This window comes from Pyxicephalus adspersus, chromosome 7 (assembly GCF_032062135.1).
Source record: "Pyxicephalus adspersus chromosome 7, UCB_Pads_2.0, whole genome shotgun sequence".
Lineage (NCBI taxonomy): Eukaryota > Metazoa > Chordata > Amphibia > Anura > Pyxicephalidae > Pyxicephalus > Pyxicephalus adspersus.
In genome coordinates, this window is record NC_092864.1 from 6,024,617 (window position 1) to 6,046,411 (window position 21,795).

The window sequence follows — 21,795 nt, forward strand, 5'->3', positions numbered from 1 at the left end:
AACATGAATGGCTTGAAAGGCAATTCTGACAACATTTCTTTAAATTTTTTTTTTAGTGATCCTTAAGGTTCATCATGTTCAACTTTTTTTTCACATACTCTGCAAACTATAATGTGGCACAATAGGATATGCTGTTGCAATTATGTGGTCACATACTCTAGATTGTTTCCAAATTTCCTACTGTTCCTTCACGTTGTTCACAAGTCTCCTGTGTAGAAATGTGAGTCGTTATAATTTTACACCATCATAGAACTTAATAATAAAATTATGTGGCATAAATTGTAAGTTGATGACCCACCACCAACCTTTTTATGTCATTTGAAGTCCATGGCACTACCTTTATGATATTAGTCTTCTGTATACTAGAGGTCACTTGGTTGTGGATGGATAGAAGGAGAAGACAAAGAAGACAACCAGTCCCAACTGATCTCCTATGTGAAATTACCACACTTAATTAAATTATAGTTAATAAATAATCATTTTTTCATGATGATGATTAGTACACCCTCACCCATTCCTCTTGTTTTCAGATCCCACCATCATGTCCCTGTCAACAAACCCCCAAGCCAGGTCACGTTCAATTGGACTTTTTTGTTGAAGACATTGAAGCCTATCTAAACTGCTTTATCAAATCATATAAAGCTGCTTAAATTTTAGTCTTCATTTAGAATTGGTGTTCAAAACATCATCAACATTTACGAAAAGTCCAGTTGAATGTGACTAAGCACTACTAGATATACAATGAACTGGATAAATGAGAACCTTCACAAACAAACCCTCAATATTTGTTTTGAGGGTCAGTTGTGAGGCAAAGGCTCTGTCCCCCAACTTTGCAATCCAAGTAAAACATTAGTAAACATCTTCCATGACCAAGGCTGGAACCCTTTCTGCTAAGGTTGTATTTAGTGAACCACAAAATGTTTTGTCCAACCAATGGCAGGCCAAAGCTGCGAAGTTTCACCTATTAGTATGTATGAATATTTATTTATACTGTATATTACCTATACATTAGAATATTCCACACAAAGTTACAAAAATCAGATTTATTGATTCACAAAATATTCTTTAAAAGCCATGAAAAGGAAGCTGGAGATGAGGAAAATAAATATTATATAATATAATATATTGGGGGTCCTTTTTTGCTGTAGAACATATGATGAGTTGGTTTGAGATGAGACATTTGTGTAACATTCACCTCTAGAGGACAGCTGGGTTGGTCATATGTGGCATTCACATCTGGCAGAGAAAAGTTAAAGGTCAGCGTGACATCATCCGGACAAACTCTGCAGAGGAAGCAAAGAGAGTCAGAAGAAGGCAGAAAAGGTTTCATGATGGGATGGGGGTGGACAGTCATCAACGTACCTTCAAAATCCACTGTCCCATCTCCATTCAGATCAGCTTCTCTTACTACATCAGCAATTTCATTATTGGTCAGCTTTTCTCCTAGAAGCCGTTGCATGGCTTGCTGTAGCTCCTCTATTGTGATCTCTCCGTCACCATTAGCATCAAACTGGAAGGAGATAAAAAACAGTAAATTGGAGAATGGGCTTAAACCAAATCTTTTTGCTTAAAAACTTCTCTGCAATGCCCTTAGACTCAGATTGTGAGCCTTTGCAAATGAACTGAAGTTGAGCATCAACTAGCTCTAGAGGAGATTCAGCAATATCTAGGCCTAGTAGAGGTTCAGCATTATCTAGCTTTGGGCAAAGTCCAGCATCAACTAGCTCTGCAGAAAGTCCAGCATCATCTAGCCCTGGATAAAGTTCAGCATCATCTAGCTGTGGATGAAGTCCAGCATCATCTAGCTCATAAGGGAGTCCAGCATCATTTATCTTAGGAGGAAGTCCAGCATCATCTAGCTTTGAAGGAAGTCTGACACCAACTAGCACTCAAAGAAGTCTGTCATCATCTAGGCCTGAATGACGTTAAGTCCAATATCATCAAGGTCTAGACCTTGATGGGAAGTCATCTACTAGTCAGCATCAGCTAGTGCCGAAGAAAGTCCAACTAGCTCTAAAAGAACTTTATCATCATCTAGCCCCGGATGAAGATCGGCATCAACTAGCTCTGAAGGAAGTCCAGCCTCAGCTAGCTCTGAAGTTCAGCATCTTCTAGCCTTGGAGGAAGCATCATATAGCCTTCACCACCCAATTCCTTGCTTTTCTGCTCCATTTACCTTCTTCTGTAGATTCTATGCCATGCCATGAAATCTTCTCACCTCTTTAAAGGCATCTCGGAGTTCCTTCACCCCAATCATCCCCGCCGTTTCCTCCAACAGCTTTGGAGTCATCAAATCAACAAAATCCTGGAAGTCCACCCGACCCCCAACTGCAGAAGACGAAGAAGGTCACAATACAGAAATGAGCACAGAGTGTAATATAAAGGACGTGGAGGTCTTGTGTGTGTACTAAAGGCCAGACACAAAACACCAAATCACAGCCACCTATAATATTTCAATCTGCCCTTCAGCCTCTCCTTCATCATAAATCTGACCCACCATCAACTTCATAATAAAATTCTGTGTTGAGGCATTTTCTGTGACAGTGTGACAAGTTTTCTTTTATCAGTTTCCTAATTATTACATGTTGTCACCCTGTCCCCTGAAAAACATAATCAGCCTTACTAAGACATATTGCAAAGGGCTGCTCATGGTTGGTACCAAATGACGCCCCCAAACTGCTGAAGTGCAGGAAGACAGGAAAATGTATAAATACCACCATTATTTATTACTTATTTATTACTTATATATAAATATGCCGCTAAATGTCATCTAGCTGGGCATTGCATGTACTGTGACCCAACCCCCCATAGGACCTGTGTGCGTTTTGTGTCCCCCCCTTCCCAAGCACTCACGGTTCATGTTTATCTGTTGCGATAACTCAATCAGCTCCATCTCCGTCGGCATGTATCCCATAATCCTCATAAGGTTGCCAAGGTCCTTGCAAGTGATGAAGCCATCTTTGTCTTTGTCGAATTCCACAAAGGCATCACGGAGCTCTGCAGAAGGTAAAGTTATCTGTTATACACCTAAATATTCAGCTCCCTAATATATCCCTTCCACCCTTTATGATTTCCTGGACCACCATCACTCTGGTGGTGCACACCAATGCATGAGTGTGGCCAACCTCTTTGCATGGCACCACAGTGCACACATGTAGAAAATGTCAATGCCCCATTCATAGAGCAGACCCCATTACACATGCCACATGGGCTGTAAAAATAGAAGAATTTTTCATGCATTGGTGAGTGCAGCCCCAACACAACGCATTGAAAGAACACATTTAAAAAAAAGAATTGAATTTATTACCTTCAATCTCATCCGTGCCCAACTCCCGATACTGTAAGAGAAGAAAACACAGAACAGAGTTAGAAAAAGGACAGATTCCCACACAGCATTAAAGTTCTCTGTACCCTCTGCCATTAGGTTGGGGTTCTAGATAAAGTGGGGGCCCAGTTAATTGCAACTAATTCCCATATTCGCATTATTTAGGGGGATCTTGAATGTGACCCCGACATGGTAGGGCCACACATAACGTCCAGTATATGTAAAGCTATAGAGGATTCCCAGGGACAGCATGATAATCAAAGCTGGGGACACGATGCAAGATACACATTGATACACAGTATATGGGGCTAGCAGAGGTCACTGACATTGTCCCTTTACAAATCAATATTCTCTTCAAGAACTGTTGCAGCCAACAAGTACCGAATGAGGCCACAAATTAGGCATAAGGGTCCTAAGCTATCCCTTGAAATCCAATAAATAGACATTTTTTTTCTTTTCCAAATATTTCTTTATGCCTTATGTGCCACTTCCCTGCTTTTCTATAGATTGAAAGCGGTCATGCCCAGGATCTTGTACATGTACGTGTTATCATGTTTTCAAAATGAAACAAAAGAGGAAGAAAAAGGGTATAAAAGAAATAAATTAATAGGTGACAAGTATTGAGGGCTACCTACCCTCTGGTAATACTCACCCCCTGTTTCTCTGCGATGCCCTTACGTAGGAAAATACACGCTGGTCCAAATCCCTGCATTCCACCGCCAAAGGTCAAAACTGGTAACGCCAACTCGGAATCTGTAACGGCCAGCTTCTGTCGAAACCTCGACACAGCTCCTACCGCCTGCAAGAAAAACATGGAGAAGTGAGAATTAGATAGATGAAGGATAGATGATAGATGGATAGATGGATAGATAGATAGATAGATAGATAGATAGATAGATAGATAGATAGATAGATAGATGGAATGGATACACATTCCTATGTACTACTCTGCCCTCTATTTCAGATTGCAAGCTCAATTGCCCTGGGTCCTCTCCTCCTACAGATCTGAAGGTATGTTAGTAGGTTGGTGCTTCATAAATAGATGGATGAATGGATAGATAGATAGATAGATAGATAGATAGATAGATAGATAGATAGATATGGATGAATAGATGGATGAACAGATCCCTCTTGTACTGTTTACTACTCTGCCCTATAGCTTAGATTGCAAGCTCTATTGTCCAGTGTCCTCTCCTCTTCCTGTGCACTGCAGGATATATTGGTACTATATAAATATAGTATAGATAGATACAATAGATCGATGGATAGATGGAAAGATAGTTTGATGGACTGATGGATGGATCAGAGATTTGAAGACAGATAACACAAAGTACAGAAATAATTAGAGAATACAGACAGATTTTGGATACATCATTGTAAGTTGATCATTATTCTGTTATTTCATTGCATTGCTTCCTGATAATAGTTTCTGATATATTGTAAATTTTATAAACGACCCTTCTTTTTCAACTGATTATCTCAACTCAACTGAAGTTACTCGAATGACTGTGTTCTTTTAATATGGGTAAACTGTGCAGAGTTTATCTGGTATTGAATCTTTGAAGTGCTGATAGAATTATCTATATCTTATTTACTGGAGAATTCTATTTGCACGAGTTATCAGGTCTCCCCAATACCAGGGAGTTTCTAGTTTTGTTCATGTTATATTCCTTATTCTGTTACATAAAGTTATACTTTTATGCAAAAGTATAAAAAAATGTAAGTTTTTTGGTCCAGAAAAGTTACAAAACAAAGAAATTAATACAGCTGGGAAAATAGTTGCTACTCCTATCCCAATTGTATTGTTTCTTTGATTACCCTGAAGAAGGGTCAACATGAGGAACAATTCACATATTTTTCTCCCTTTTTATAAACGCCCCTCAGTGTGCTTTACCTCAAACACTCAGCGAAATTGCCACCCACCTTTCGCGTAATCTTCACCCAACGTCTTCCCAACACAGGACAACCCAAAAAAGGTCAATAGACAGAAGACAATGAACAATGGAGCTACGGGGTCGCACCAGCCAGAAGGTTCGACGTTGGGTAACGAAGATCCTCAGCCTTTGGAAGGTCTAAGTAGAACGTTGGAGAAGACAAGACAAAGGGCGAGGGTACGAAGGAATGTAAGACCCGGTCATCTAACACAAACAGATCTGTGCATTAAAGGCTACAAGAGAAGAACAAGAGAGAAGCGCAGACAACGGACGCCGCAGGAACTATGAGAGTGGATTGGTATTGGAGATCACCAGAAAGAGGATAAGACAGATTATCTCACATGCCTCCTCTCGGACTCGAAACATCTGCTGAATTAAGAGCCCCCCTTTCACCGTGGCATCTGGCAAATCAGTTTGGGATATGAAATCAGCAGCTGGGATCCAAGAGTATTAGCCGTCTGCACTGAAATGTACAGAATAGTTCATTCATTTAATGTCTTCTAATACCAGTTGGTTGGCCTTGTCTTGATTGCCGTTCAATTTCTCAAAGTTCTAAAATCAACTATGAAAAGCTTCTAGAGATCAAATTTGTGCTTGCTGCCTTTTACATCTTTGTTGATGTCCCCGTTCGTCTCACAGCCCACCAGTAAAATGAACCAGTGGTCACCTTTCTCAATATGAAGTCTTCTCAAGAGACAAGAGGCAAAAACAAAAAATTGTTGGCACCCACCAGATTTATGGCAAAGCAGAACCACTCCCATTTTTAATCTGTGACACCAAGTGTCATCATAACACCCTCCACTTAAAAGTGTCATCATGACACCCTCCACCTTATTCCCATACACCCATTTTTGCTATATATTTGCTAAGCCTGAATGAAGAATAGACTTTTTGTTTCACACAACAAAAAAATTGCTACACTTCAATCCACCAATCGTGAAGAATAAATTATAAGGTTATCTTCTTATGCCAATGGCTTGGTATAATGGAAAGTCAACAGAGTCTACATAGGGAAAGTTGTGTAAACGATCAGGACAATGTGAGTATAGCAATGCGGGTCTTATTTCAGCAGGAATTCAGTTCCTCGTGGCCCCCTATTGGCCGAACTAATAAATACAAAATACAAAAAAATAGAAAAAAAGGTGTCATGTGACACATATTTGAAACTTTATCAAAGTAAATAGGTTCTGTATTTAAAACCACAAAAGCAGATATTTCAATCTCAGAGGAACATAATTCTAATTCTAACCATTTCCTGTCTGGATGAATCTGAAGATTCCCTTCCCCCGCCGTAAAGCCTGCAAATATATTTCCAGTTTAACTGATTTTATTGTTCTATAAATAGTTAAAAAGAAGTTTTTATCCCCTCCCTTTGATTTTTGTTCATAGCCTTTTATTTCTTTCTACTACAGTTATTTCCAAAACAGAAATAGAATGAATGTTTTTTAAAATGGGTTTTATGTTGGAAATCAGTGATGGTGTTGGAAACAGTTTGTATAGTTTGTATAGTTATGCTGAAGATGAAGTCTGCTTGATACTATTAGGGGTATATTTATAATGCAATTAATCTGACATTTCCAGAAACATTCGCTGGTGGGAAATTAATTACTGTCTTTGAAAAACATGGACTTGGAAGATTGTCCACCAGGTTACGTTTTAGGGAATGTCAAATTCACTGCTTTATAAAAAAAGACCCCCTATATTGCAAATTCAGATGGACTGGGTCCTCCTATGTCATAGTTTGTACGTCCTATACCTAGAGGCTTATCATTTTTATTATAGTATAGCACTGCATATTATAAATTAAACTTAATAGGGAAACACAAATTTAGAATGAACATAAAGTATATCTACAAATAAAGACATAAAAAGATCAAATCTGCCATTTTTGAAGGAGGCGTTGTTAGTTTTAAAACTGTTTTCGAGGATTTTTGTATATTTTGTCATTTCTTTCTCAGAGGTTTGTATTTCATGTTCACTTTGGACCTGCCAGAGGTTCTAACTTTTGTACAACAGTGTTCTCTGTTACTTAAAACCAAAATAAAAAAATTAAGTTGGAGATGTAGTGGTCCACAGAGAACACAAAATATACAGTATAACGATGGAAGCAACCAAATCTTAAATTAGCCAAAAATGTTATAAAGAGCTTAAATATAAAAAATGGTGGGGTGAAGAATGAAAATGCACAAAAGCCAGTATTGGTGAGCCATTAAAATTAGGGATGATGAAAGAGAATGTCAATATAGTTAGACAGTGAGGATGGAAAAAGACATAAATCTGTCAAGTTCAACCACTAGGGAAATAATCATATCCCAGATAAAACCCCTATAGACATAGTTGATCCAGAGGAAGGCAAAAAAACACCTATAAACCCTGGTACAATTTGCTCCAAAAAAAAAACAAAAAACCTTCCTGATCCCTGGAGGGAATCAGATATTCCCTGGATCAACAGTCTCTGTTATTGTTACTTTCTTACTTTAATCCTCAGTTATATTCTGTGCTTCTAGAAATCATCCAGCTTTTTCTTAAAGCAATCTAGAGAACTTGCTGAAACTACTTCCTGAGGAAGCCGATTCCACATTTTCACAGACCTTACAGTGAAGAATCCCTTCCTTATCCGGAGCTTAAACTTCTTTTCCTCCAGTCACAAAGTTTTTGTACAAACAAAATTATTGTGAATAATTGTAGAGTTCTCTATATGGACCATTTATATATTTATACAGGGTGATCATATCCCCCCTTATACGTCTCTTCTCAAGGGAGAATAGATTCAGTTCAGCTAATCTCTCCTCATAGCTGAGTGCCTCCATTCCTTGTTGATTAGTTGTCCCTTTCTGCACTCTCTCCAATTCCACAATGTCCTTTTTGTGGTCCCCAAAACTGGACTGCATATTCCAGATGAGGTCTGACCAATGCTTTGTACAGGGGCATAACAAAGGGGATTATGAACAGACAAAACCAACATGAGTTTACAAGGGCGTTTACAACCGAGTATCCATACTCACTTTTGGAATGACCTCTATGTGAAGGCTTTGGCCATGATTGCCCACATTACCCATCTCGTCAGTCACTCGTCACGCACAGCTTCCATAAAGCAAGGCATGGTGCTAGAACTCTAAACTACATTCATTGAATTCTTGAGTATCCACCACATTCTGCAGCCCAAGTCCCCAACTTGTGATGTAGTTGACACTCTACAGGATGAATGGGCAATGTGCATTTGAACATCATCAGTAGAAAGCCTTGAGCATCTTGTAGGGTCTGCTGGATGCAGTAACAGTCGGGAATGGTGTGAAGTTCACGCATGTGAAAGTGACAAGTAAACTGGGACAGACAGAACTGGAGGGGGGAGAGTGACAGATGGGGATCCAGATCCACACAGTCCATAAATTAAAACCAGCCAGGTTAGGATTAGCAGATGACTATTCACAGCCCAATATAATAGCTTGATTTGGCCAAAGAGATTAACTTGTTTGGCTCCTGTGCTAAATCCTAAAGGAAGCAGCTTGTAACCTTGCACTAGTTAATTTGGCACAACTCATGTTGTTCAAAGCTGGGGATTATTTTTTTCAAGCTTGGACAGACCTGGGAATTATTGATGTCTCGGACAGGAAATCAGTTAGTGGGTCACTACAGCGTGATCTGACAGTTTTAAACATGGCCTGGGATTACCTGAATAAAGACTTGTGACCTGATTAATATTGATGTCAATATATCAAAACCATGTCTAAAATTTCCAGTGATTTTTTTATGTCTCACTGGCCTTTTGGAACATTCATGGATTATATGAGTTTCCAGGTCAACCTATCTATAAAGAAATGTTGTTGTAGTGAATAAAGTTGAAGTTGGGTTTCTTTTAAATGGTGGCTCTTCAAGACCTGGTTTGGGGAACTTTGGAATTTCACAGACAGTTTCACTCTGATTTGTTAAAGCTCTCCAAGACTGGATAAGAATATTATAAGAGAACATGGGTGATCCAGCAAACCTGGAGTGGATTTCTTAAAATATTTTGGTATTATTCAGCAAATATTTTCAATCCCGGAACAGATCCTATCCAAGTTTGTTAAATCATCCAAGTCCTACCATGATAGTGTATCTTCTACAGTCTTGAGGGGCTTTATTAAAACAGACCCTATGTGTTCCGACCAAGCTGGCTATGGGTTCAAATAATTCAGAAATATATTTGAGTGATTTTGAGATGCCAATGACTTCCATGCCAATGAAGATGCCAACGATGAGTCTATGCTTCAAGCAGATGTCTACCCAAAACCCTTCACCTGATGATTGGCAGGTGGATTTTACCTGAACAATTCTTCTCAAGGATGCTGAACACATCTGATTTTAAACCATCCTTTCATAAAATCTCAATTTTTTTAGAAGGTTTTGTGTCCACCGGACTCTTGGACACCCATGAATGTTCTGATTTCCAAAGATGGGGAAAATAAGACTTAAGGTTGTATGTGAAGCTACCTATCTAGAATAGGATGTGCTGTGCAAATGTGGGTCTATTTAGCCTTTATATGTCATGCTAGGGAGGACAGGGCCACTAGGGGGTGCTGCAGCTTGCACAGAGTTGGTGTGAGCTCTGAGAAGGGCCAAGACGCAGAGTCTAAGCAGTAACTGGGTCTTCTCCAGAGCCTCTAGTGGTGAGGATGTTGCTCCGCTGGTTACTGCCAGGTTGCGGTCCGTGGGCACACAAGGGTGGGCAGGAGGAACACGGTACCAAATCACCAAGCAAAGAATAGTCAAGGAAGGCCGAAATCAAGGCAGGCAGCAAGCAGGTCACAAACCAGGGGTCAAATACCAGGGATAAAGGAGTCAGACACCAGAGACACAGGGGCCATTGCAGACACAGGAAACACAGATAGAGAGGAACACTGGAACAGCAAAAGGGAATAGGCTACAAACAACAGACTAGGCAACAAGGGGTTAACACAGGAGCTGGACAAAAGAAACACTGACTTAAACAGCAGGTTTACAGGAACTAGCACAGAAGCTAGGGGGCTCGGCACTAGTGGAGACATGCTGCACAAACACTGAGTGCTGTCTGAGCTAGCTAAATAGTCAGGGAAAACCGAAGCCCGTGAAGTCCTCTTTGGCAGGTCTCTGTAGACCAAATCAAATTCTAGCCGCCTAGCCATACCATTGGGTCAACTGACCACCCATCAAGCTAAGTAATCAATAATTATCTTGAGGAGGTTAGGGAGGCCAACTGATTTGGTGAAAAGCCAGTAATTGCATATGGGACATGTCCCTTCATTTTTAATCTTCCAATTCACACAACAGAAATTTTTTATAAAGCATATAATCAGGGGTGTAGTCCCCCCAGAGCAAAGTCATGATACCAGAACCTGCCCACTGTCCCATCACAGGTCTGACCCGTCCACCACCCTGAGCCTGCAATTCCATATGGGAGACATGGCCTGTGCCTCTGGCCAGTGTGCCCACCTCCCCAGCGTGGTCCTTCCCCTGATCCCGCAGGGGCACGGACTGGCCAGAGCCACGGACAACCAAAGAATTCTTTGTAAAAAAAGTGAGGGCATGATGTTCCCACCTGTGCCGGTCCCACTATACCATTGGTTATAATGATCAGCATGTTATGGTTGTCCACGTATCTTGTAAGTTCCAATAATAGCTATGTATTTCATGTTTTACTTATACATTCCCATCACATCTACGTTGAGATCTATGAAATAGTATACATTAAATTGAAAGTTTCCCTATAATAAAGATAAAAAAAATGGAAATTTTTTGCCATTTTTGTGAAAGACATTGGAGTAAATGAGGAATGCATGTCATTTGCTTGTAATTTACATTTGTTTTTTAAACTTATACCCTCTAGTGCACAATATGGAAATGAAAAATTGCAAATTGATGATCTGTATTTTGGCATTTCTTATAATAACCAGAGTAACCCTACTGTTCCCAGAGCTTTTCTTCAAAAGCTGCAGCAATGATGGAGAGGCTAGAAACAGATGTATGAGTAATTTACACGTGTATATTATTCATCTATAACAAATCCATTAATGGCAGTATTGGGAGACAATTTGAACAAAAAGGAAGTATATGCACCAACCCTGTATCTATAATTAAATTGTATTTTTGACCAAATATTTTTCTTTTTATATTTATTTATTTTGGATAAATTTGATGAAGGTTAAATTATCTATATGGTTAGTTTGCTGTCTGAGATTCTATTCTTGGACATTAATTGTCTTCTTTGGATAAATTCCCCTCAACTATCACCTAATCTAAGAATTTCTACTTACACTCTGGACCTAATTTAATAAAGCTAGACTGGAGAAGATAGACTATTGTGAGAGAGCCTGGGAGGTCCAGCAAATCTGGAATGGATTTCCTAAAATCATTTGCTATTATATGGCAAATGTTTTTGATCCTTGATCAGATCTTTTCCAGGTTTGCCCAGGTCCTTCCATGATAATCTATCTTCTCCAGTCTTAAGCTACGTACACACGTCAGATTTTTATCGCCCGATAATCGGCATCGGCCAATTATCGGGCGAAAATCTGCCGTGTACAGTTGGTGTCGTCCATCGTCCGGACGACCGACCTGCCGGATCCACGGACGATGGACGACAGCCGATCCTGTATGTACAGCACCGTTCATGCATCGTGCACTCCCTTGTCATTGGAAAGGATCGTGAAAGATCCTTTCCAACGACAAAAATTGGAAGTGTGTACGCAGCTTTAGAGAGCTTTGATAAATCAGGCACACTGGCGCAATAGTTCCAGGACAAATAGAAGTTAAATTTCATCAAAGGGGGCACTATCAGCAGTAAACACTTATTAGAGTTTCAAATTCATTCCTACTCCATCCAAAGCTTGAAAAGAAGCACATTTACATTCCAAAGCTAAAGGTTAAACAAAAAACCATGAAAGAAATTATTTTAGTGTACCTCCAGGGAGGAGTCATGGTGCTGCAGAGAAGCTCCTCCTCCCACACAAAGAAGCTTCCTCTGTGCAGCATATTGGGAAAAGCAATGAACCTATCAGGAAAGAGGATACCCTGTGTATAACATTTGGATAGCAACACTGTATCAAAATGATACTTTATTGATTAATCACAGGGCACAACACAACAATAAATTACAAAATATCTAATGCATTATTTACATAATATTTACAGATATAGCAACAAAAAAAATTTGAACAATTATAATAAATTTAGGTTAAATATAGGGTCAACTTCAATTAGGAATGGAGAGAATACTTGGTGCTTCTGGGTATGTTGGAGAATTAGCTACTACCTTTAGTCATACTTAGTATTAGTATTGCTTGGTGATTGGCCCAGTGTTTTCACATTGGGGTAAAGGGGGTAGGTTAGGTCTTGATAAGCATAGGCTAGTATGGCTCAGAGCCTATGCCGGGCTTCATTTCTTTGCTCCTGGCTGCCTAATGGGGTGTAAAGGAAGAAAAGCTAACAAGAGCTGAGATTGGGGAGAGGAAAACAGCAGTACCTGGTAATCAGTAATGTTGCAAGTTCATGTGCCAACAAGAACTATGATGACAGGATGAGTGGCAGAGGAACAGAAAGATGAGTTCATTAGTCTTCTGCTGCTTCTACTTTTGTTGTCCTGGACTTTGGGCAAGGACCTAAGTTACATTGATTACATTTGTTACATTGATTTAGTGGTGCATAAATATTAAGATTGGGTAGAAATACAACTTCTTTATAAGGTGCAATGGCATTGTTATATATACTTCATCTATGTATTTAGCTGGTGTTCAGCTTTCAATATACTGAAGGTCCAAATACTGTAGGTAAGTTTTAAAGGAAAAAAAAAAGTCCTAAATAATGGTTTCTCCAAGATAGATGTTTTATTAGCTTTCCGGTTCAGATATATTAGTAGACAATGTAAAAAGGAAAAATAGTCAGGCAGTATATGCTAATTGATTGTGTATTTGGGTAGATGTCATTTGGCAGTTGTGTTCAATCAAAAAATATTTATGATATGTTGAAAGTTTCCTGAAGACTTCTCAAGGCCTGGTCCTGCGTTATACATTGCCACTCCTCGGGTATGTCTGCTGGTTTGTTGTTGTAATACTCTGCAAATTTCGCATTAAACTCCTTTAGAACATATTTCCAATAATCCGAGGCTGTCACACTACGGTCAGGCTGTATGGACCAATCTGGATAGCAGCTGTGGTATTGGCTGTACGGAACAAACTTTTTAGCTGATTTCAACGTTCTGAATTCACGGTTCCCTAAAACATCGGTGGTGCATATGATGTGGTCAAGCTTTCTGGTTTGATGATCTTTGCATCCACCTAACCCCTGAGGTCGATGAATAGAAGCAAAGTGCTCTTGGTGATCCAGTCCTCCCGCTTCACAGGGAACACGGCAAAATGGACACTGCTTCCCACATCCAGATATCCTCTTGAACAATTCATCCTCCGGTCTCTCAGTCATTTTTGAAAGAACAGCCTTAAAGCTCAAAGAGTTGAACTCTTGCTTTATTTCTTCTTCTGTCTTAAGGAGAAAGACCTGAATGTTGGAGGAAAACTCCTCCACTGTCGTCTGGCTCTGGTATATTATGGCTTTAACCACTCCGTGAGAAAAAACAAGCTCCCTTGCCAACATATTCAAAAAATTCTCCATAAATAATGAAATATCTGAACTTTCCAGGACTTTCAGATAATTAAGAACATCAACAACCCTTCTAGAAATGAAAGAGAGGATTTTAGAGTGTAGATTTTTTAATGCCATGCTTTTTTTGTATTTCTTGCGGATATATTTTGAAATTCGAGTATCTACAAATTGTTTATAGTCAATGATATAGTTAATATACTCCTGAAAATCATTGTCTAATAAGAGCGTTTTCAGCAAATCAAACTGGAAAAATGTCCGACTGCTATATTTTCTGGAGTCTTCTCCCAACAAAATATCATCTACTATTTCTTTTCCAAAGTTTTTGTAAATGTACTCAGTTATGGCCGGTTTTAGGCACACGTCACAGAAATTTTTGGCCATGTTTTGGCTCGCATCTTTCATTTGGTAAATGTTTTGAAATTTACAGAAGTATTGAGGTTTTAGTCTCTCCAAACACAGTTTTGGATCATTTTCTTGAATGTAGCCATCATGCATGGTCTGAAATATAGGTGCAGCTCTTCCTAAAATGTGGAGCTTCAAGTCTAACTCAAACAAGTCCGTGGTGCGGAACTCTTGAAGGTTTTCTTGATTAAGTTCGTTATTGATCATGTCAAGAAGATCCTGGCAATAATTCTCTTGATAATCCCCTCTTAGGTTGACCTTACCTTTTACGTAACCTAAACATTTCTCAAGCAACCAGTTTGCAAAGCTTTTTAGTCTAATATGAAGGTTTGTATAGTCATCTTCTGGACCCCAAGGCTCAGCAATATAATATGTGTCTACTGTAAAATCTACATGCTCATATTTCTCCAAATTTTGGTTTTCTAGAAGTTTTGCAGTCACTAAGCCAGGTTTTTTCTGTAAGTCCTTCTGGAGATGTCCAAAGATGTCTTCCTCGATATTACGCCTTGTTAAACTCACAAACTGAAATCCCGAAAAGGCTTCATCCCACACTTTTGTAAATTCTTTATTTATCATCTGGTTATCTGGAATAAGGTTTGTTTCCCTGTAGTACTCTATAAGGGCACTGACTTTGTCTTGAATAATTTGGTGGCATTGATCCTTTTTCACTTGGAGTTCTCTTTTGTTTTTTTGGATTTTGATAGCATCTTCAAGTTTGGAACGTAGGTGAGTCTCATTTTGACTTCTGAGTAGTTTCACACTCCGGAAGAACTCTTCTTTGTATCCTTCAATAATGCCAGCATTGGCAGCATCCCTCTCAAAATACTTTTCCAAAGATTTCTTTATGCTTTGCTCTTCTTCTTCTAGCAAGTTCTGAAGTTCAGCATTAAATTTTTCACGCATGTCCGTTTGAAATAATCTAGTCTGGTTCCTGATTACATTCTCAGTCTCGGCCAACCAATTGTAAGTTGCTTTCCTGAACTTCCATTGAAGCTCTGAATATTTCACAGTCAGTTGGTCATAGGCAGAAGCCACCTGACTGTTCCTGAAGCTGTATATAAAGGTTTCATGCCTGATATTTTCCCATAGTTGTCTTAACCATTTTGAAAAATCATAAACTGTCTGGGCATTAGGTAGCTGTTTAAGAAATTCTATCAAGTTTCTTTTAAGCTCATAGGTGCTTTCACTGTAGCCAAAATTTACCGAAGCCATTGGTGGGTCACCGCACCAGAGACCAGGAATGTATACACTGTTATTTTCTAGGTCATGGTCAAGGACATCAGCAAATTCATTTACTTCCCTTCTTTTTTCCATTTTAGCAGCAAATATGGTCATCTCATCTAACTGTTGCCTAAATTTTTTCCGGCCTCTTAGGTTATTCCAAAAGGCTGAAATATCAGCCACATTCTGATGCACAAATCTGCAGTTGGGTTTCCTTCCAAATTTAGTCATTCTTAGAAATGCATGGACCACAATCTGCAAGATGTCATTCATCTCCGTTACATTTTCCATGGACAGATTAATGATAGTGACGTCACTTAAACCAACTACCAGTGTTGCAAGCTCATTGTCATGATCATAGCTGCCTTCTAGAGAAGTATGCTCAGGCGCTTTCAATCCTTCAGTATCAATCACAAGAATGAACTCACATCCCAGTTCCTCTTGGAAGTTTTCTTTTACTTTAATGAGTGTCATGAAAGCCCCTCGAGTGCATCTTCCACTGGACACTGGAAAATGCAAACCAAACATGGTGTTCAGAAGGGTGGACTTCCCTGTACTTTGTACACCCAAGACTGTTATCACTCTCAATGAGACCTGCCCATCTGTTTTTTCATCCAATTCACTCAGAACATCAGATATCCACCTTAACGGGATATTGGAGGCATCTCCATCAATAAGCTCCAATGGAAACCCATTGAGCAGAAGATCAGCTGCAACTCCTGGGAGATTGCAGAACTTCCTCTCACTTTCTTTTAACTTGTCCTCCTGCACTTGGAAACATTCAGCTTCATAAAACTGCGACATTTCTCGAATGAAATGTTCAATGCCTAAGTAGCTTAGATATTTTATTTGATCCTCCTTTGAATTATCAATGCTTTCATTTGGTTTTGGATTTTGTAAATATGTCAGACGAGTCATTGAAACAGAGTCAAGAAAAAGTCTCATCCATTTTAGGAAAAATCTTTTTTCCAAAGGGTTTAGTTGATAAAGTGATTTTATAAACATTTCCATTTCAGGTGGTAGACTATGCTTACTCTGTTGTTCGAGTAAATTGTATTTCTCTTTTTTGAGTCGCACTCTGTATTTTTCCAAGCATTCATTACCTTGTTTTTTCATCCTGTATAATTCCTTATCTGTGTCAGAAATTTTTTTCCATAGCTCTCCCTGAAGTATCATGGTGTTTTGTTTGTATTTTACCACATCCTTGATATGCTTCATAATATCCAGGGCTCGATGTTTTGCAGTCTGGCATTCTTTTGAATTCTCATCCACACAGATTCCAAGTTTACAGGCTTTGTGCACCAAGTCCTGTAATTTAGTTGCTGCAGGAGAAGTGTTTATTAAGTCTGCTATTAACATCTGCAACTTTTTCACCAACTCTGCATGGCTAACATTTCTCCTTTTTACAAGCACTTGGCCTTTATCGATTCCTAGAATTGGTGAAAGTTTTCTTAAAAAGTCCAGAGTAACACTGGTTATTTCAGCATTTGATAACACAAAGTAATATTTAGGGTGAGCATCTCCCAACCTTGACAGCAGCTGGTAATCCTTCTCACTAATACTGTCGACAAATATAAAAACAGCAGTAGAGAAATCTCTGAGAAAGGTGAACTGTGTCCAATTTGATGCCACATCTCCTCGTAGGTTTGCAACCATAATAGGTTCTGGGAAATTGTCTGAGTTCCCTTGGCCAGTAGGAAAGTACCAGGAAGTTTCCACTAAGCCATCCGATATTTTCCGAGGAATGTTCCCACCTTCTAAATTCCTATGGATGAAAAACGGAAGGAGCCTCTGGCTGGAAGAGATAATTTGATTTAAAATGTCTGATTTGGACAAACTACAGTCCCCGAGCCTCACAAATGAGAAGAGTGGCATTGAAATGTTGACTATATTTCCTTCCTTGAATCCTTTCCTATCCACAAGAGATTGAGGTCTCCATCGTTTCACAATATCTCTCATGGCCCACAACAAGAAGGTGCAGCCTGGGGTATCACATGCAGGGAGCAATAGGGGGACAGCGAACTGACACTTGGACATTTTGTACACAATTTCCTGTTGTAAGAAGCCATCAGAGCAATGCAAAATCATGCATAAAATGTCAAGTGGATGAACACTGCTTATATGGTCACTTTCATTTGTTTCTTTATCAAAGCCCTCACTTAGGTTTGACTGTAAAAGTTCTGTATTGCGTGCCTTCACATTTAGAGATAAGAGCATTCTTAAGAAAAACCATGGCGTGTCCTTCACCTTCGTAAAAGTAATTGGCTGTGAATCTTCTTTCCCAATGGTTAACATATCATGAAGAGTTATTGAATCACTTCTGTAGTTCTCCAGGCCAAGCTGAGACATGATTTCACAGAAGGCTTTTCTTTTTGCTGAGAAAATGAAAGATAAGGCAGTTTTAATCCCTTGAAAAATATTTTGCAACAGGTATTTATTTGATCGAAATCTGTAACCGAAATGAGAGAGGTGAAGATTTCTTTAAATACATTTTCAAGTAATATTCAAAAAAGCTTATCCAATTGTGATAACTTTGATGAATGCTTCTTGACCTGCAACCTCCTGGCATTGGGCTTTTTCATCTATCCATAACACTCTTTAGGGCAGCTGTTCCTGATGTATTTAACATTAACGCCTAAAATAACATTCAGGTCTTAGGGACCCCCTTTATATTTACTATGTCCACAGCTCACAGTATATTAGCATGGTGGTCATTGGGAAGAATGTCACCCTTACAGATAGACAAAAAGATCATCAAAAGAAAATCAATTGAAGTGACCTGAAAGTTACAAACTGATTATTGCTCAAGGAACCCCCAAGAACCTCTGGAGGAATCCTGTTTAGGACAACCAAAAGCAGTTTTTCAGCTGTCAAATATGATGAAGGTACATCCAGAAGTGGATTGTGTACGGACAAGTGGAGATATGTGAATTAGAGTGAAACTGGGATTATTCTTCAAAAACAGATCATTTTACATGTTCCCTTCCTAATGTTTTCATTTTCAAACATCATTTTTAAAATTTAGGATAGACTAAAAACTAACTGAAGACTGTTCTAAATTATTAAAATTAAAATTTAGACACTTTAAATGATGAAATAGTTTTTAGCTAAATTGATCGGAACTTGTTAACTTGCAAACTGATGAGCTTGAATATTATGACTTGAAGTAAAATATAAGGGTCTATGTATAAATGTTTCACACAATATTCACCCAGTCATTATCCAAACATTACATATTTTTCACATTGTATTCGATTACAAAATGTGTGAAAAACTCTTACTCTTAAGCTACGTACACACGTCAGATTTTTATCGCCCGATAATCGGCATCGGCCAATTATCGGGCTAAAATCTGCCGTGTGTACAGTCGGTGTCGTCCATCGTCCGGACGACCGACCTGCCAGATCCACGGACGATGGACGACAGCCGATCCTAATGAAAGGGAAGGGGAGAGCGCGCAGCAGGGTGCCGCTCCGTCGCTCCCCCCCTCCCCTCTCCATAGAGCATGAACGGTGCTGTATGTACAGCATCGTTCATGAATCGTGCACTCCCTTGTCGTTGGAAAGGATCGTGAAAGATCCTTTCCAACGACAAAAATTGGAAGTGTGTATGCAGCTTTACTCTTACTCATGCATTTTTCTAATCCAATTTGAAAAATGAGTATATTTTAGGCAAAACTTAGGAGAATTTTGGATGAAATGTCAGTATTTATATATTTTATAAATATGGTTGAGTTATAGTAGAGGAATTGAGGTACTGTAAGTAGTGGCCGGTGCTCTGTAATTGTAAGAGTAAATTCACCAGTTTCCATTTTCCCACCGCGTATTACAACAGGGCTAGGAGGCTGGCTGTAGCTCCTGTTCAGCAGCAAAATGCAGCGTACGCCCATGTGCCTATACTTCAATCTCTGGCAGTGATGTACTGTGTGTCAGACAGACACGTGCCATCTTGTAGTTTTGTATGGAACTGCTAGTTTCAATTTCATTGTAGTTCATTGTAGCAGCTGGGACAACTTCTTTTATGACCCAGCTGCTCCAGGTTCTTCTGCTTATTCCTGATTGTCCGGTGGACATAAAAAGCTGTACTTACCCAGTCAACCTTGCAGGTAATATCCTTTACCTTCTAGATGCTAAGGATGAGCTTGTTTATGGTATAAATGTTGCTGTCCTTGTTCTATCTGACCCCTCTTGTCAGTAGCCCTGACCGACCTTTTGCCTGATCCTGCCCACTTTTCTGCTAGAATACCTCAACAGCTTTTCTACCTGTGCATGACCTTTGGCTCTGATCTTGACCTCTTCCAATCATTTGATACTCTGACCTTTCTCTATCTTACATTGTTGTTGCAGTTAGTTATCTCCTGGCCTGGCCTGTGGGCTCCTGGTCCTTGGCAAACCCCTCTTCCCCAGATGCCATTCCATGTACACTCAAGTACTGGGGGCAACTGTGTTAGAACTATGCCCCTAGGCTCCCAACGACATAGACATAGGTGAACCGTCCAAAGCTGGATTGGGTAACTGACACCTGGGGGTATGTTGAACCAGGGCCATACAGTATGACAGAAAATATTATTTTGAACCAAATGATAAAACTCACGATTAGACAGGTGAGACAAGGTTGGAAATCGAGGAATCATATCTTCAAGATGGAACAGGAACTTCTTGCAGACAGACTCTCCTTGCTTCACGATGGTGTTCAGGAATTCATCAAACCTATCCCTTGTGCTCCATACTGCACAGCCTGGGTGGATATTTTGCGGGTGGATGAAGTTCAGCTCATTATTAAGACGACCTAGATCATCTTCTATAAAATTACAGAGCTCTTCTCTCAGGCAGACAATGGTCCGTGATGCCTCTTCAATATAGGCCATGGTTTCCTGGTTGAGATTCAAAAAAGGTTAAATTGTTACATAGTATGCATATTACAATGCACTTCACCCTTTAATTTGTTTCTATCACATTTTTTATTTTCTTGACCATTCAGGTCTTCAGGGAACCCTGGCTATATTTACTGTATCCACAGCTCACAGTACATTAATGACGTGGTCAATGGGAAGAATTCCTCTTACACTGCTGGACACTGGGAATAATGTCACTCTTACAGATAGCCAAAAAGATCATAGGTGTCAGTTAAACTGACCTGAGAAGTACAAATTGCTCATTGCTCAAGTGATATAGATGTTTCCAATGTTTTGTCTCAGCAGGTATAGTTGCAGGAACATAAAAAATACCTTAATTTCCTAAAGTGAGCTGAAAATGCTGCCTCTCCCATACTGAAATGCCAAAGGATATAGTCAGCCATGTCTGATTTTTCAAGTGTTGGATTACAGTACATTTCTTTACCAGGCATTGAAGCTACTAAGATGGCGGCGGGGGGGGGTTGTCGGTCCACAGCATTTGCTGTTTTCAACTGACCTTTTATTCCCAAAATGCAGGTCCACACACATATTCACATATTTTGTTAAGCCTCTCCTAACCTAAGGGGCGACCTCCACCCACATCTTCTGCTCTTTTATCCAGGTTTCCAAGCTTTGACCATCTTGATTGACACCAGTGGCATAAATAGACTCCTGGAATACATGCAGGTCATATTCCAAAGCTCTGCACAATTTGCACTTGTGCCACTCAATGTACTGAGAAGGATTGCAACAGACAGGTCAGATACTAAAAAAAAAATATGTACCTGCTCTGTGAGTCCAATCCATCTTCTTCTTCCCTATCAAAGCTATAAGAACCACTATCTGCCACCTCCATGTGTGGCACATAACATGACCCGCCCCACGTGCTATGGTTCCACACCCCAGCTCCCATAACACAATAGCACACTATGATCAGTGCCAGGTTTCCCCAAATTATTTATTTTCAGCCATTCTCTAGAGCTTAAAAAGAATTATCGCATGTTAATAATACATAATTACATATAGTTACATACATATGTTCATGAAATTAAACCACTAGGGAAATAAACATACCAAAAAAAAACCTATAAACATAGTTGATCCAGAGGAAGGCAAGAAATCCCCCCTTATAAACTATGGTTCAATTTGCTCCAACAGGGTAAAAAAATCCTTCCTGATTCCATGAGGCAATCAGATGAAAGAAAGTACTTTGCTAGCTTTACATATTACAGCTTGGCATTGCATGCTATTTAGCCTATGATCTAACAGAACCCCCAGATCCCTTGCCACCATTGGCCCCCCCAAAATATACTCCCCCTAGACAATATGAAGCATGCAAGTAGCCCCCAAAAGCATACCTTTACATTTCTCAATAATGAATGTCGTCTGCCACTTGGCTGACCAATCAG

At 39.5% G+C, this 21,795-nt stretch overlaps 2 protein-coding genes across 3 annotated transcripts; both read right to left on the minus strand.

Moving 5' to 3' along the window:
- Positions 1 to 1,028: 1,028 nt before the first annotated feature.
- CABP5 (calcium binding protein 5) lies at positions 1,029 to 8,556 on the minus strand. Of its 2 annotated transcripts, none has more exons than XM_072417289.1 (7): positions 8,265 to 8,556; positions 3,978 to 4,124; positions 3,308 to 3,338; positions 2,854 to 2,997; positions 2,219 to 2,328; positions 1,363 to 1,510; positions 1,029 to 1,283 (listed from the first exon to the last, which is right to left on the minus strand). In XM_072417289.1, exons 1-7 carry the CDS (start codon positions 8,316 to 8,318, stop codon positions 1,258 to 1,260), a joined length of 660 nt encoding a protein of 219 aa, XP_072273390.1. In that variant the 5' UTR covers positions 8,319 to 8,556; the 3' UTR covers positions 1,029 to 1,257. The 2 variants fall into 2 exon arrangements, with proteins under 2 accessions (XP_072273390.1, XP_072273391.1); XM_072417290.1 differs by lacking the exon at positions 8,265 to 8,556 and adding an exon at positions 5,249 to 5,909.
- A 4,589-nt stretch (positions 8,557 to 13,145) lies between these two features.
- LOC140334482 (up-regulator of cell proliferation-like) lies at positions 13,146 to 20,211 on the minus strand. Its single transcript, XM_072416759.1, has 2 exons — positions 20,086 to 20,211; positions 13,146 to 17,867 (listed from the first exon to the last, which is right to left on the minus strand). Exons 1-2 carry the CDS (start codon positions 20,123 to 20,125, stop codon positions 13,225 to 13,227), a joined length of 4,683 nt encoding a protein of 1,560 aa, XP_072272860.1. The 5' UTR covers positions 20,126 to 20,211; the 3' UTR covers positions 13,146 to 13,224.
- Positions 20,212 to 21,795: the final 1,584 nt, after the last annotated feature.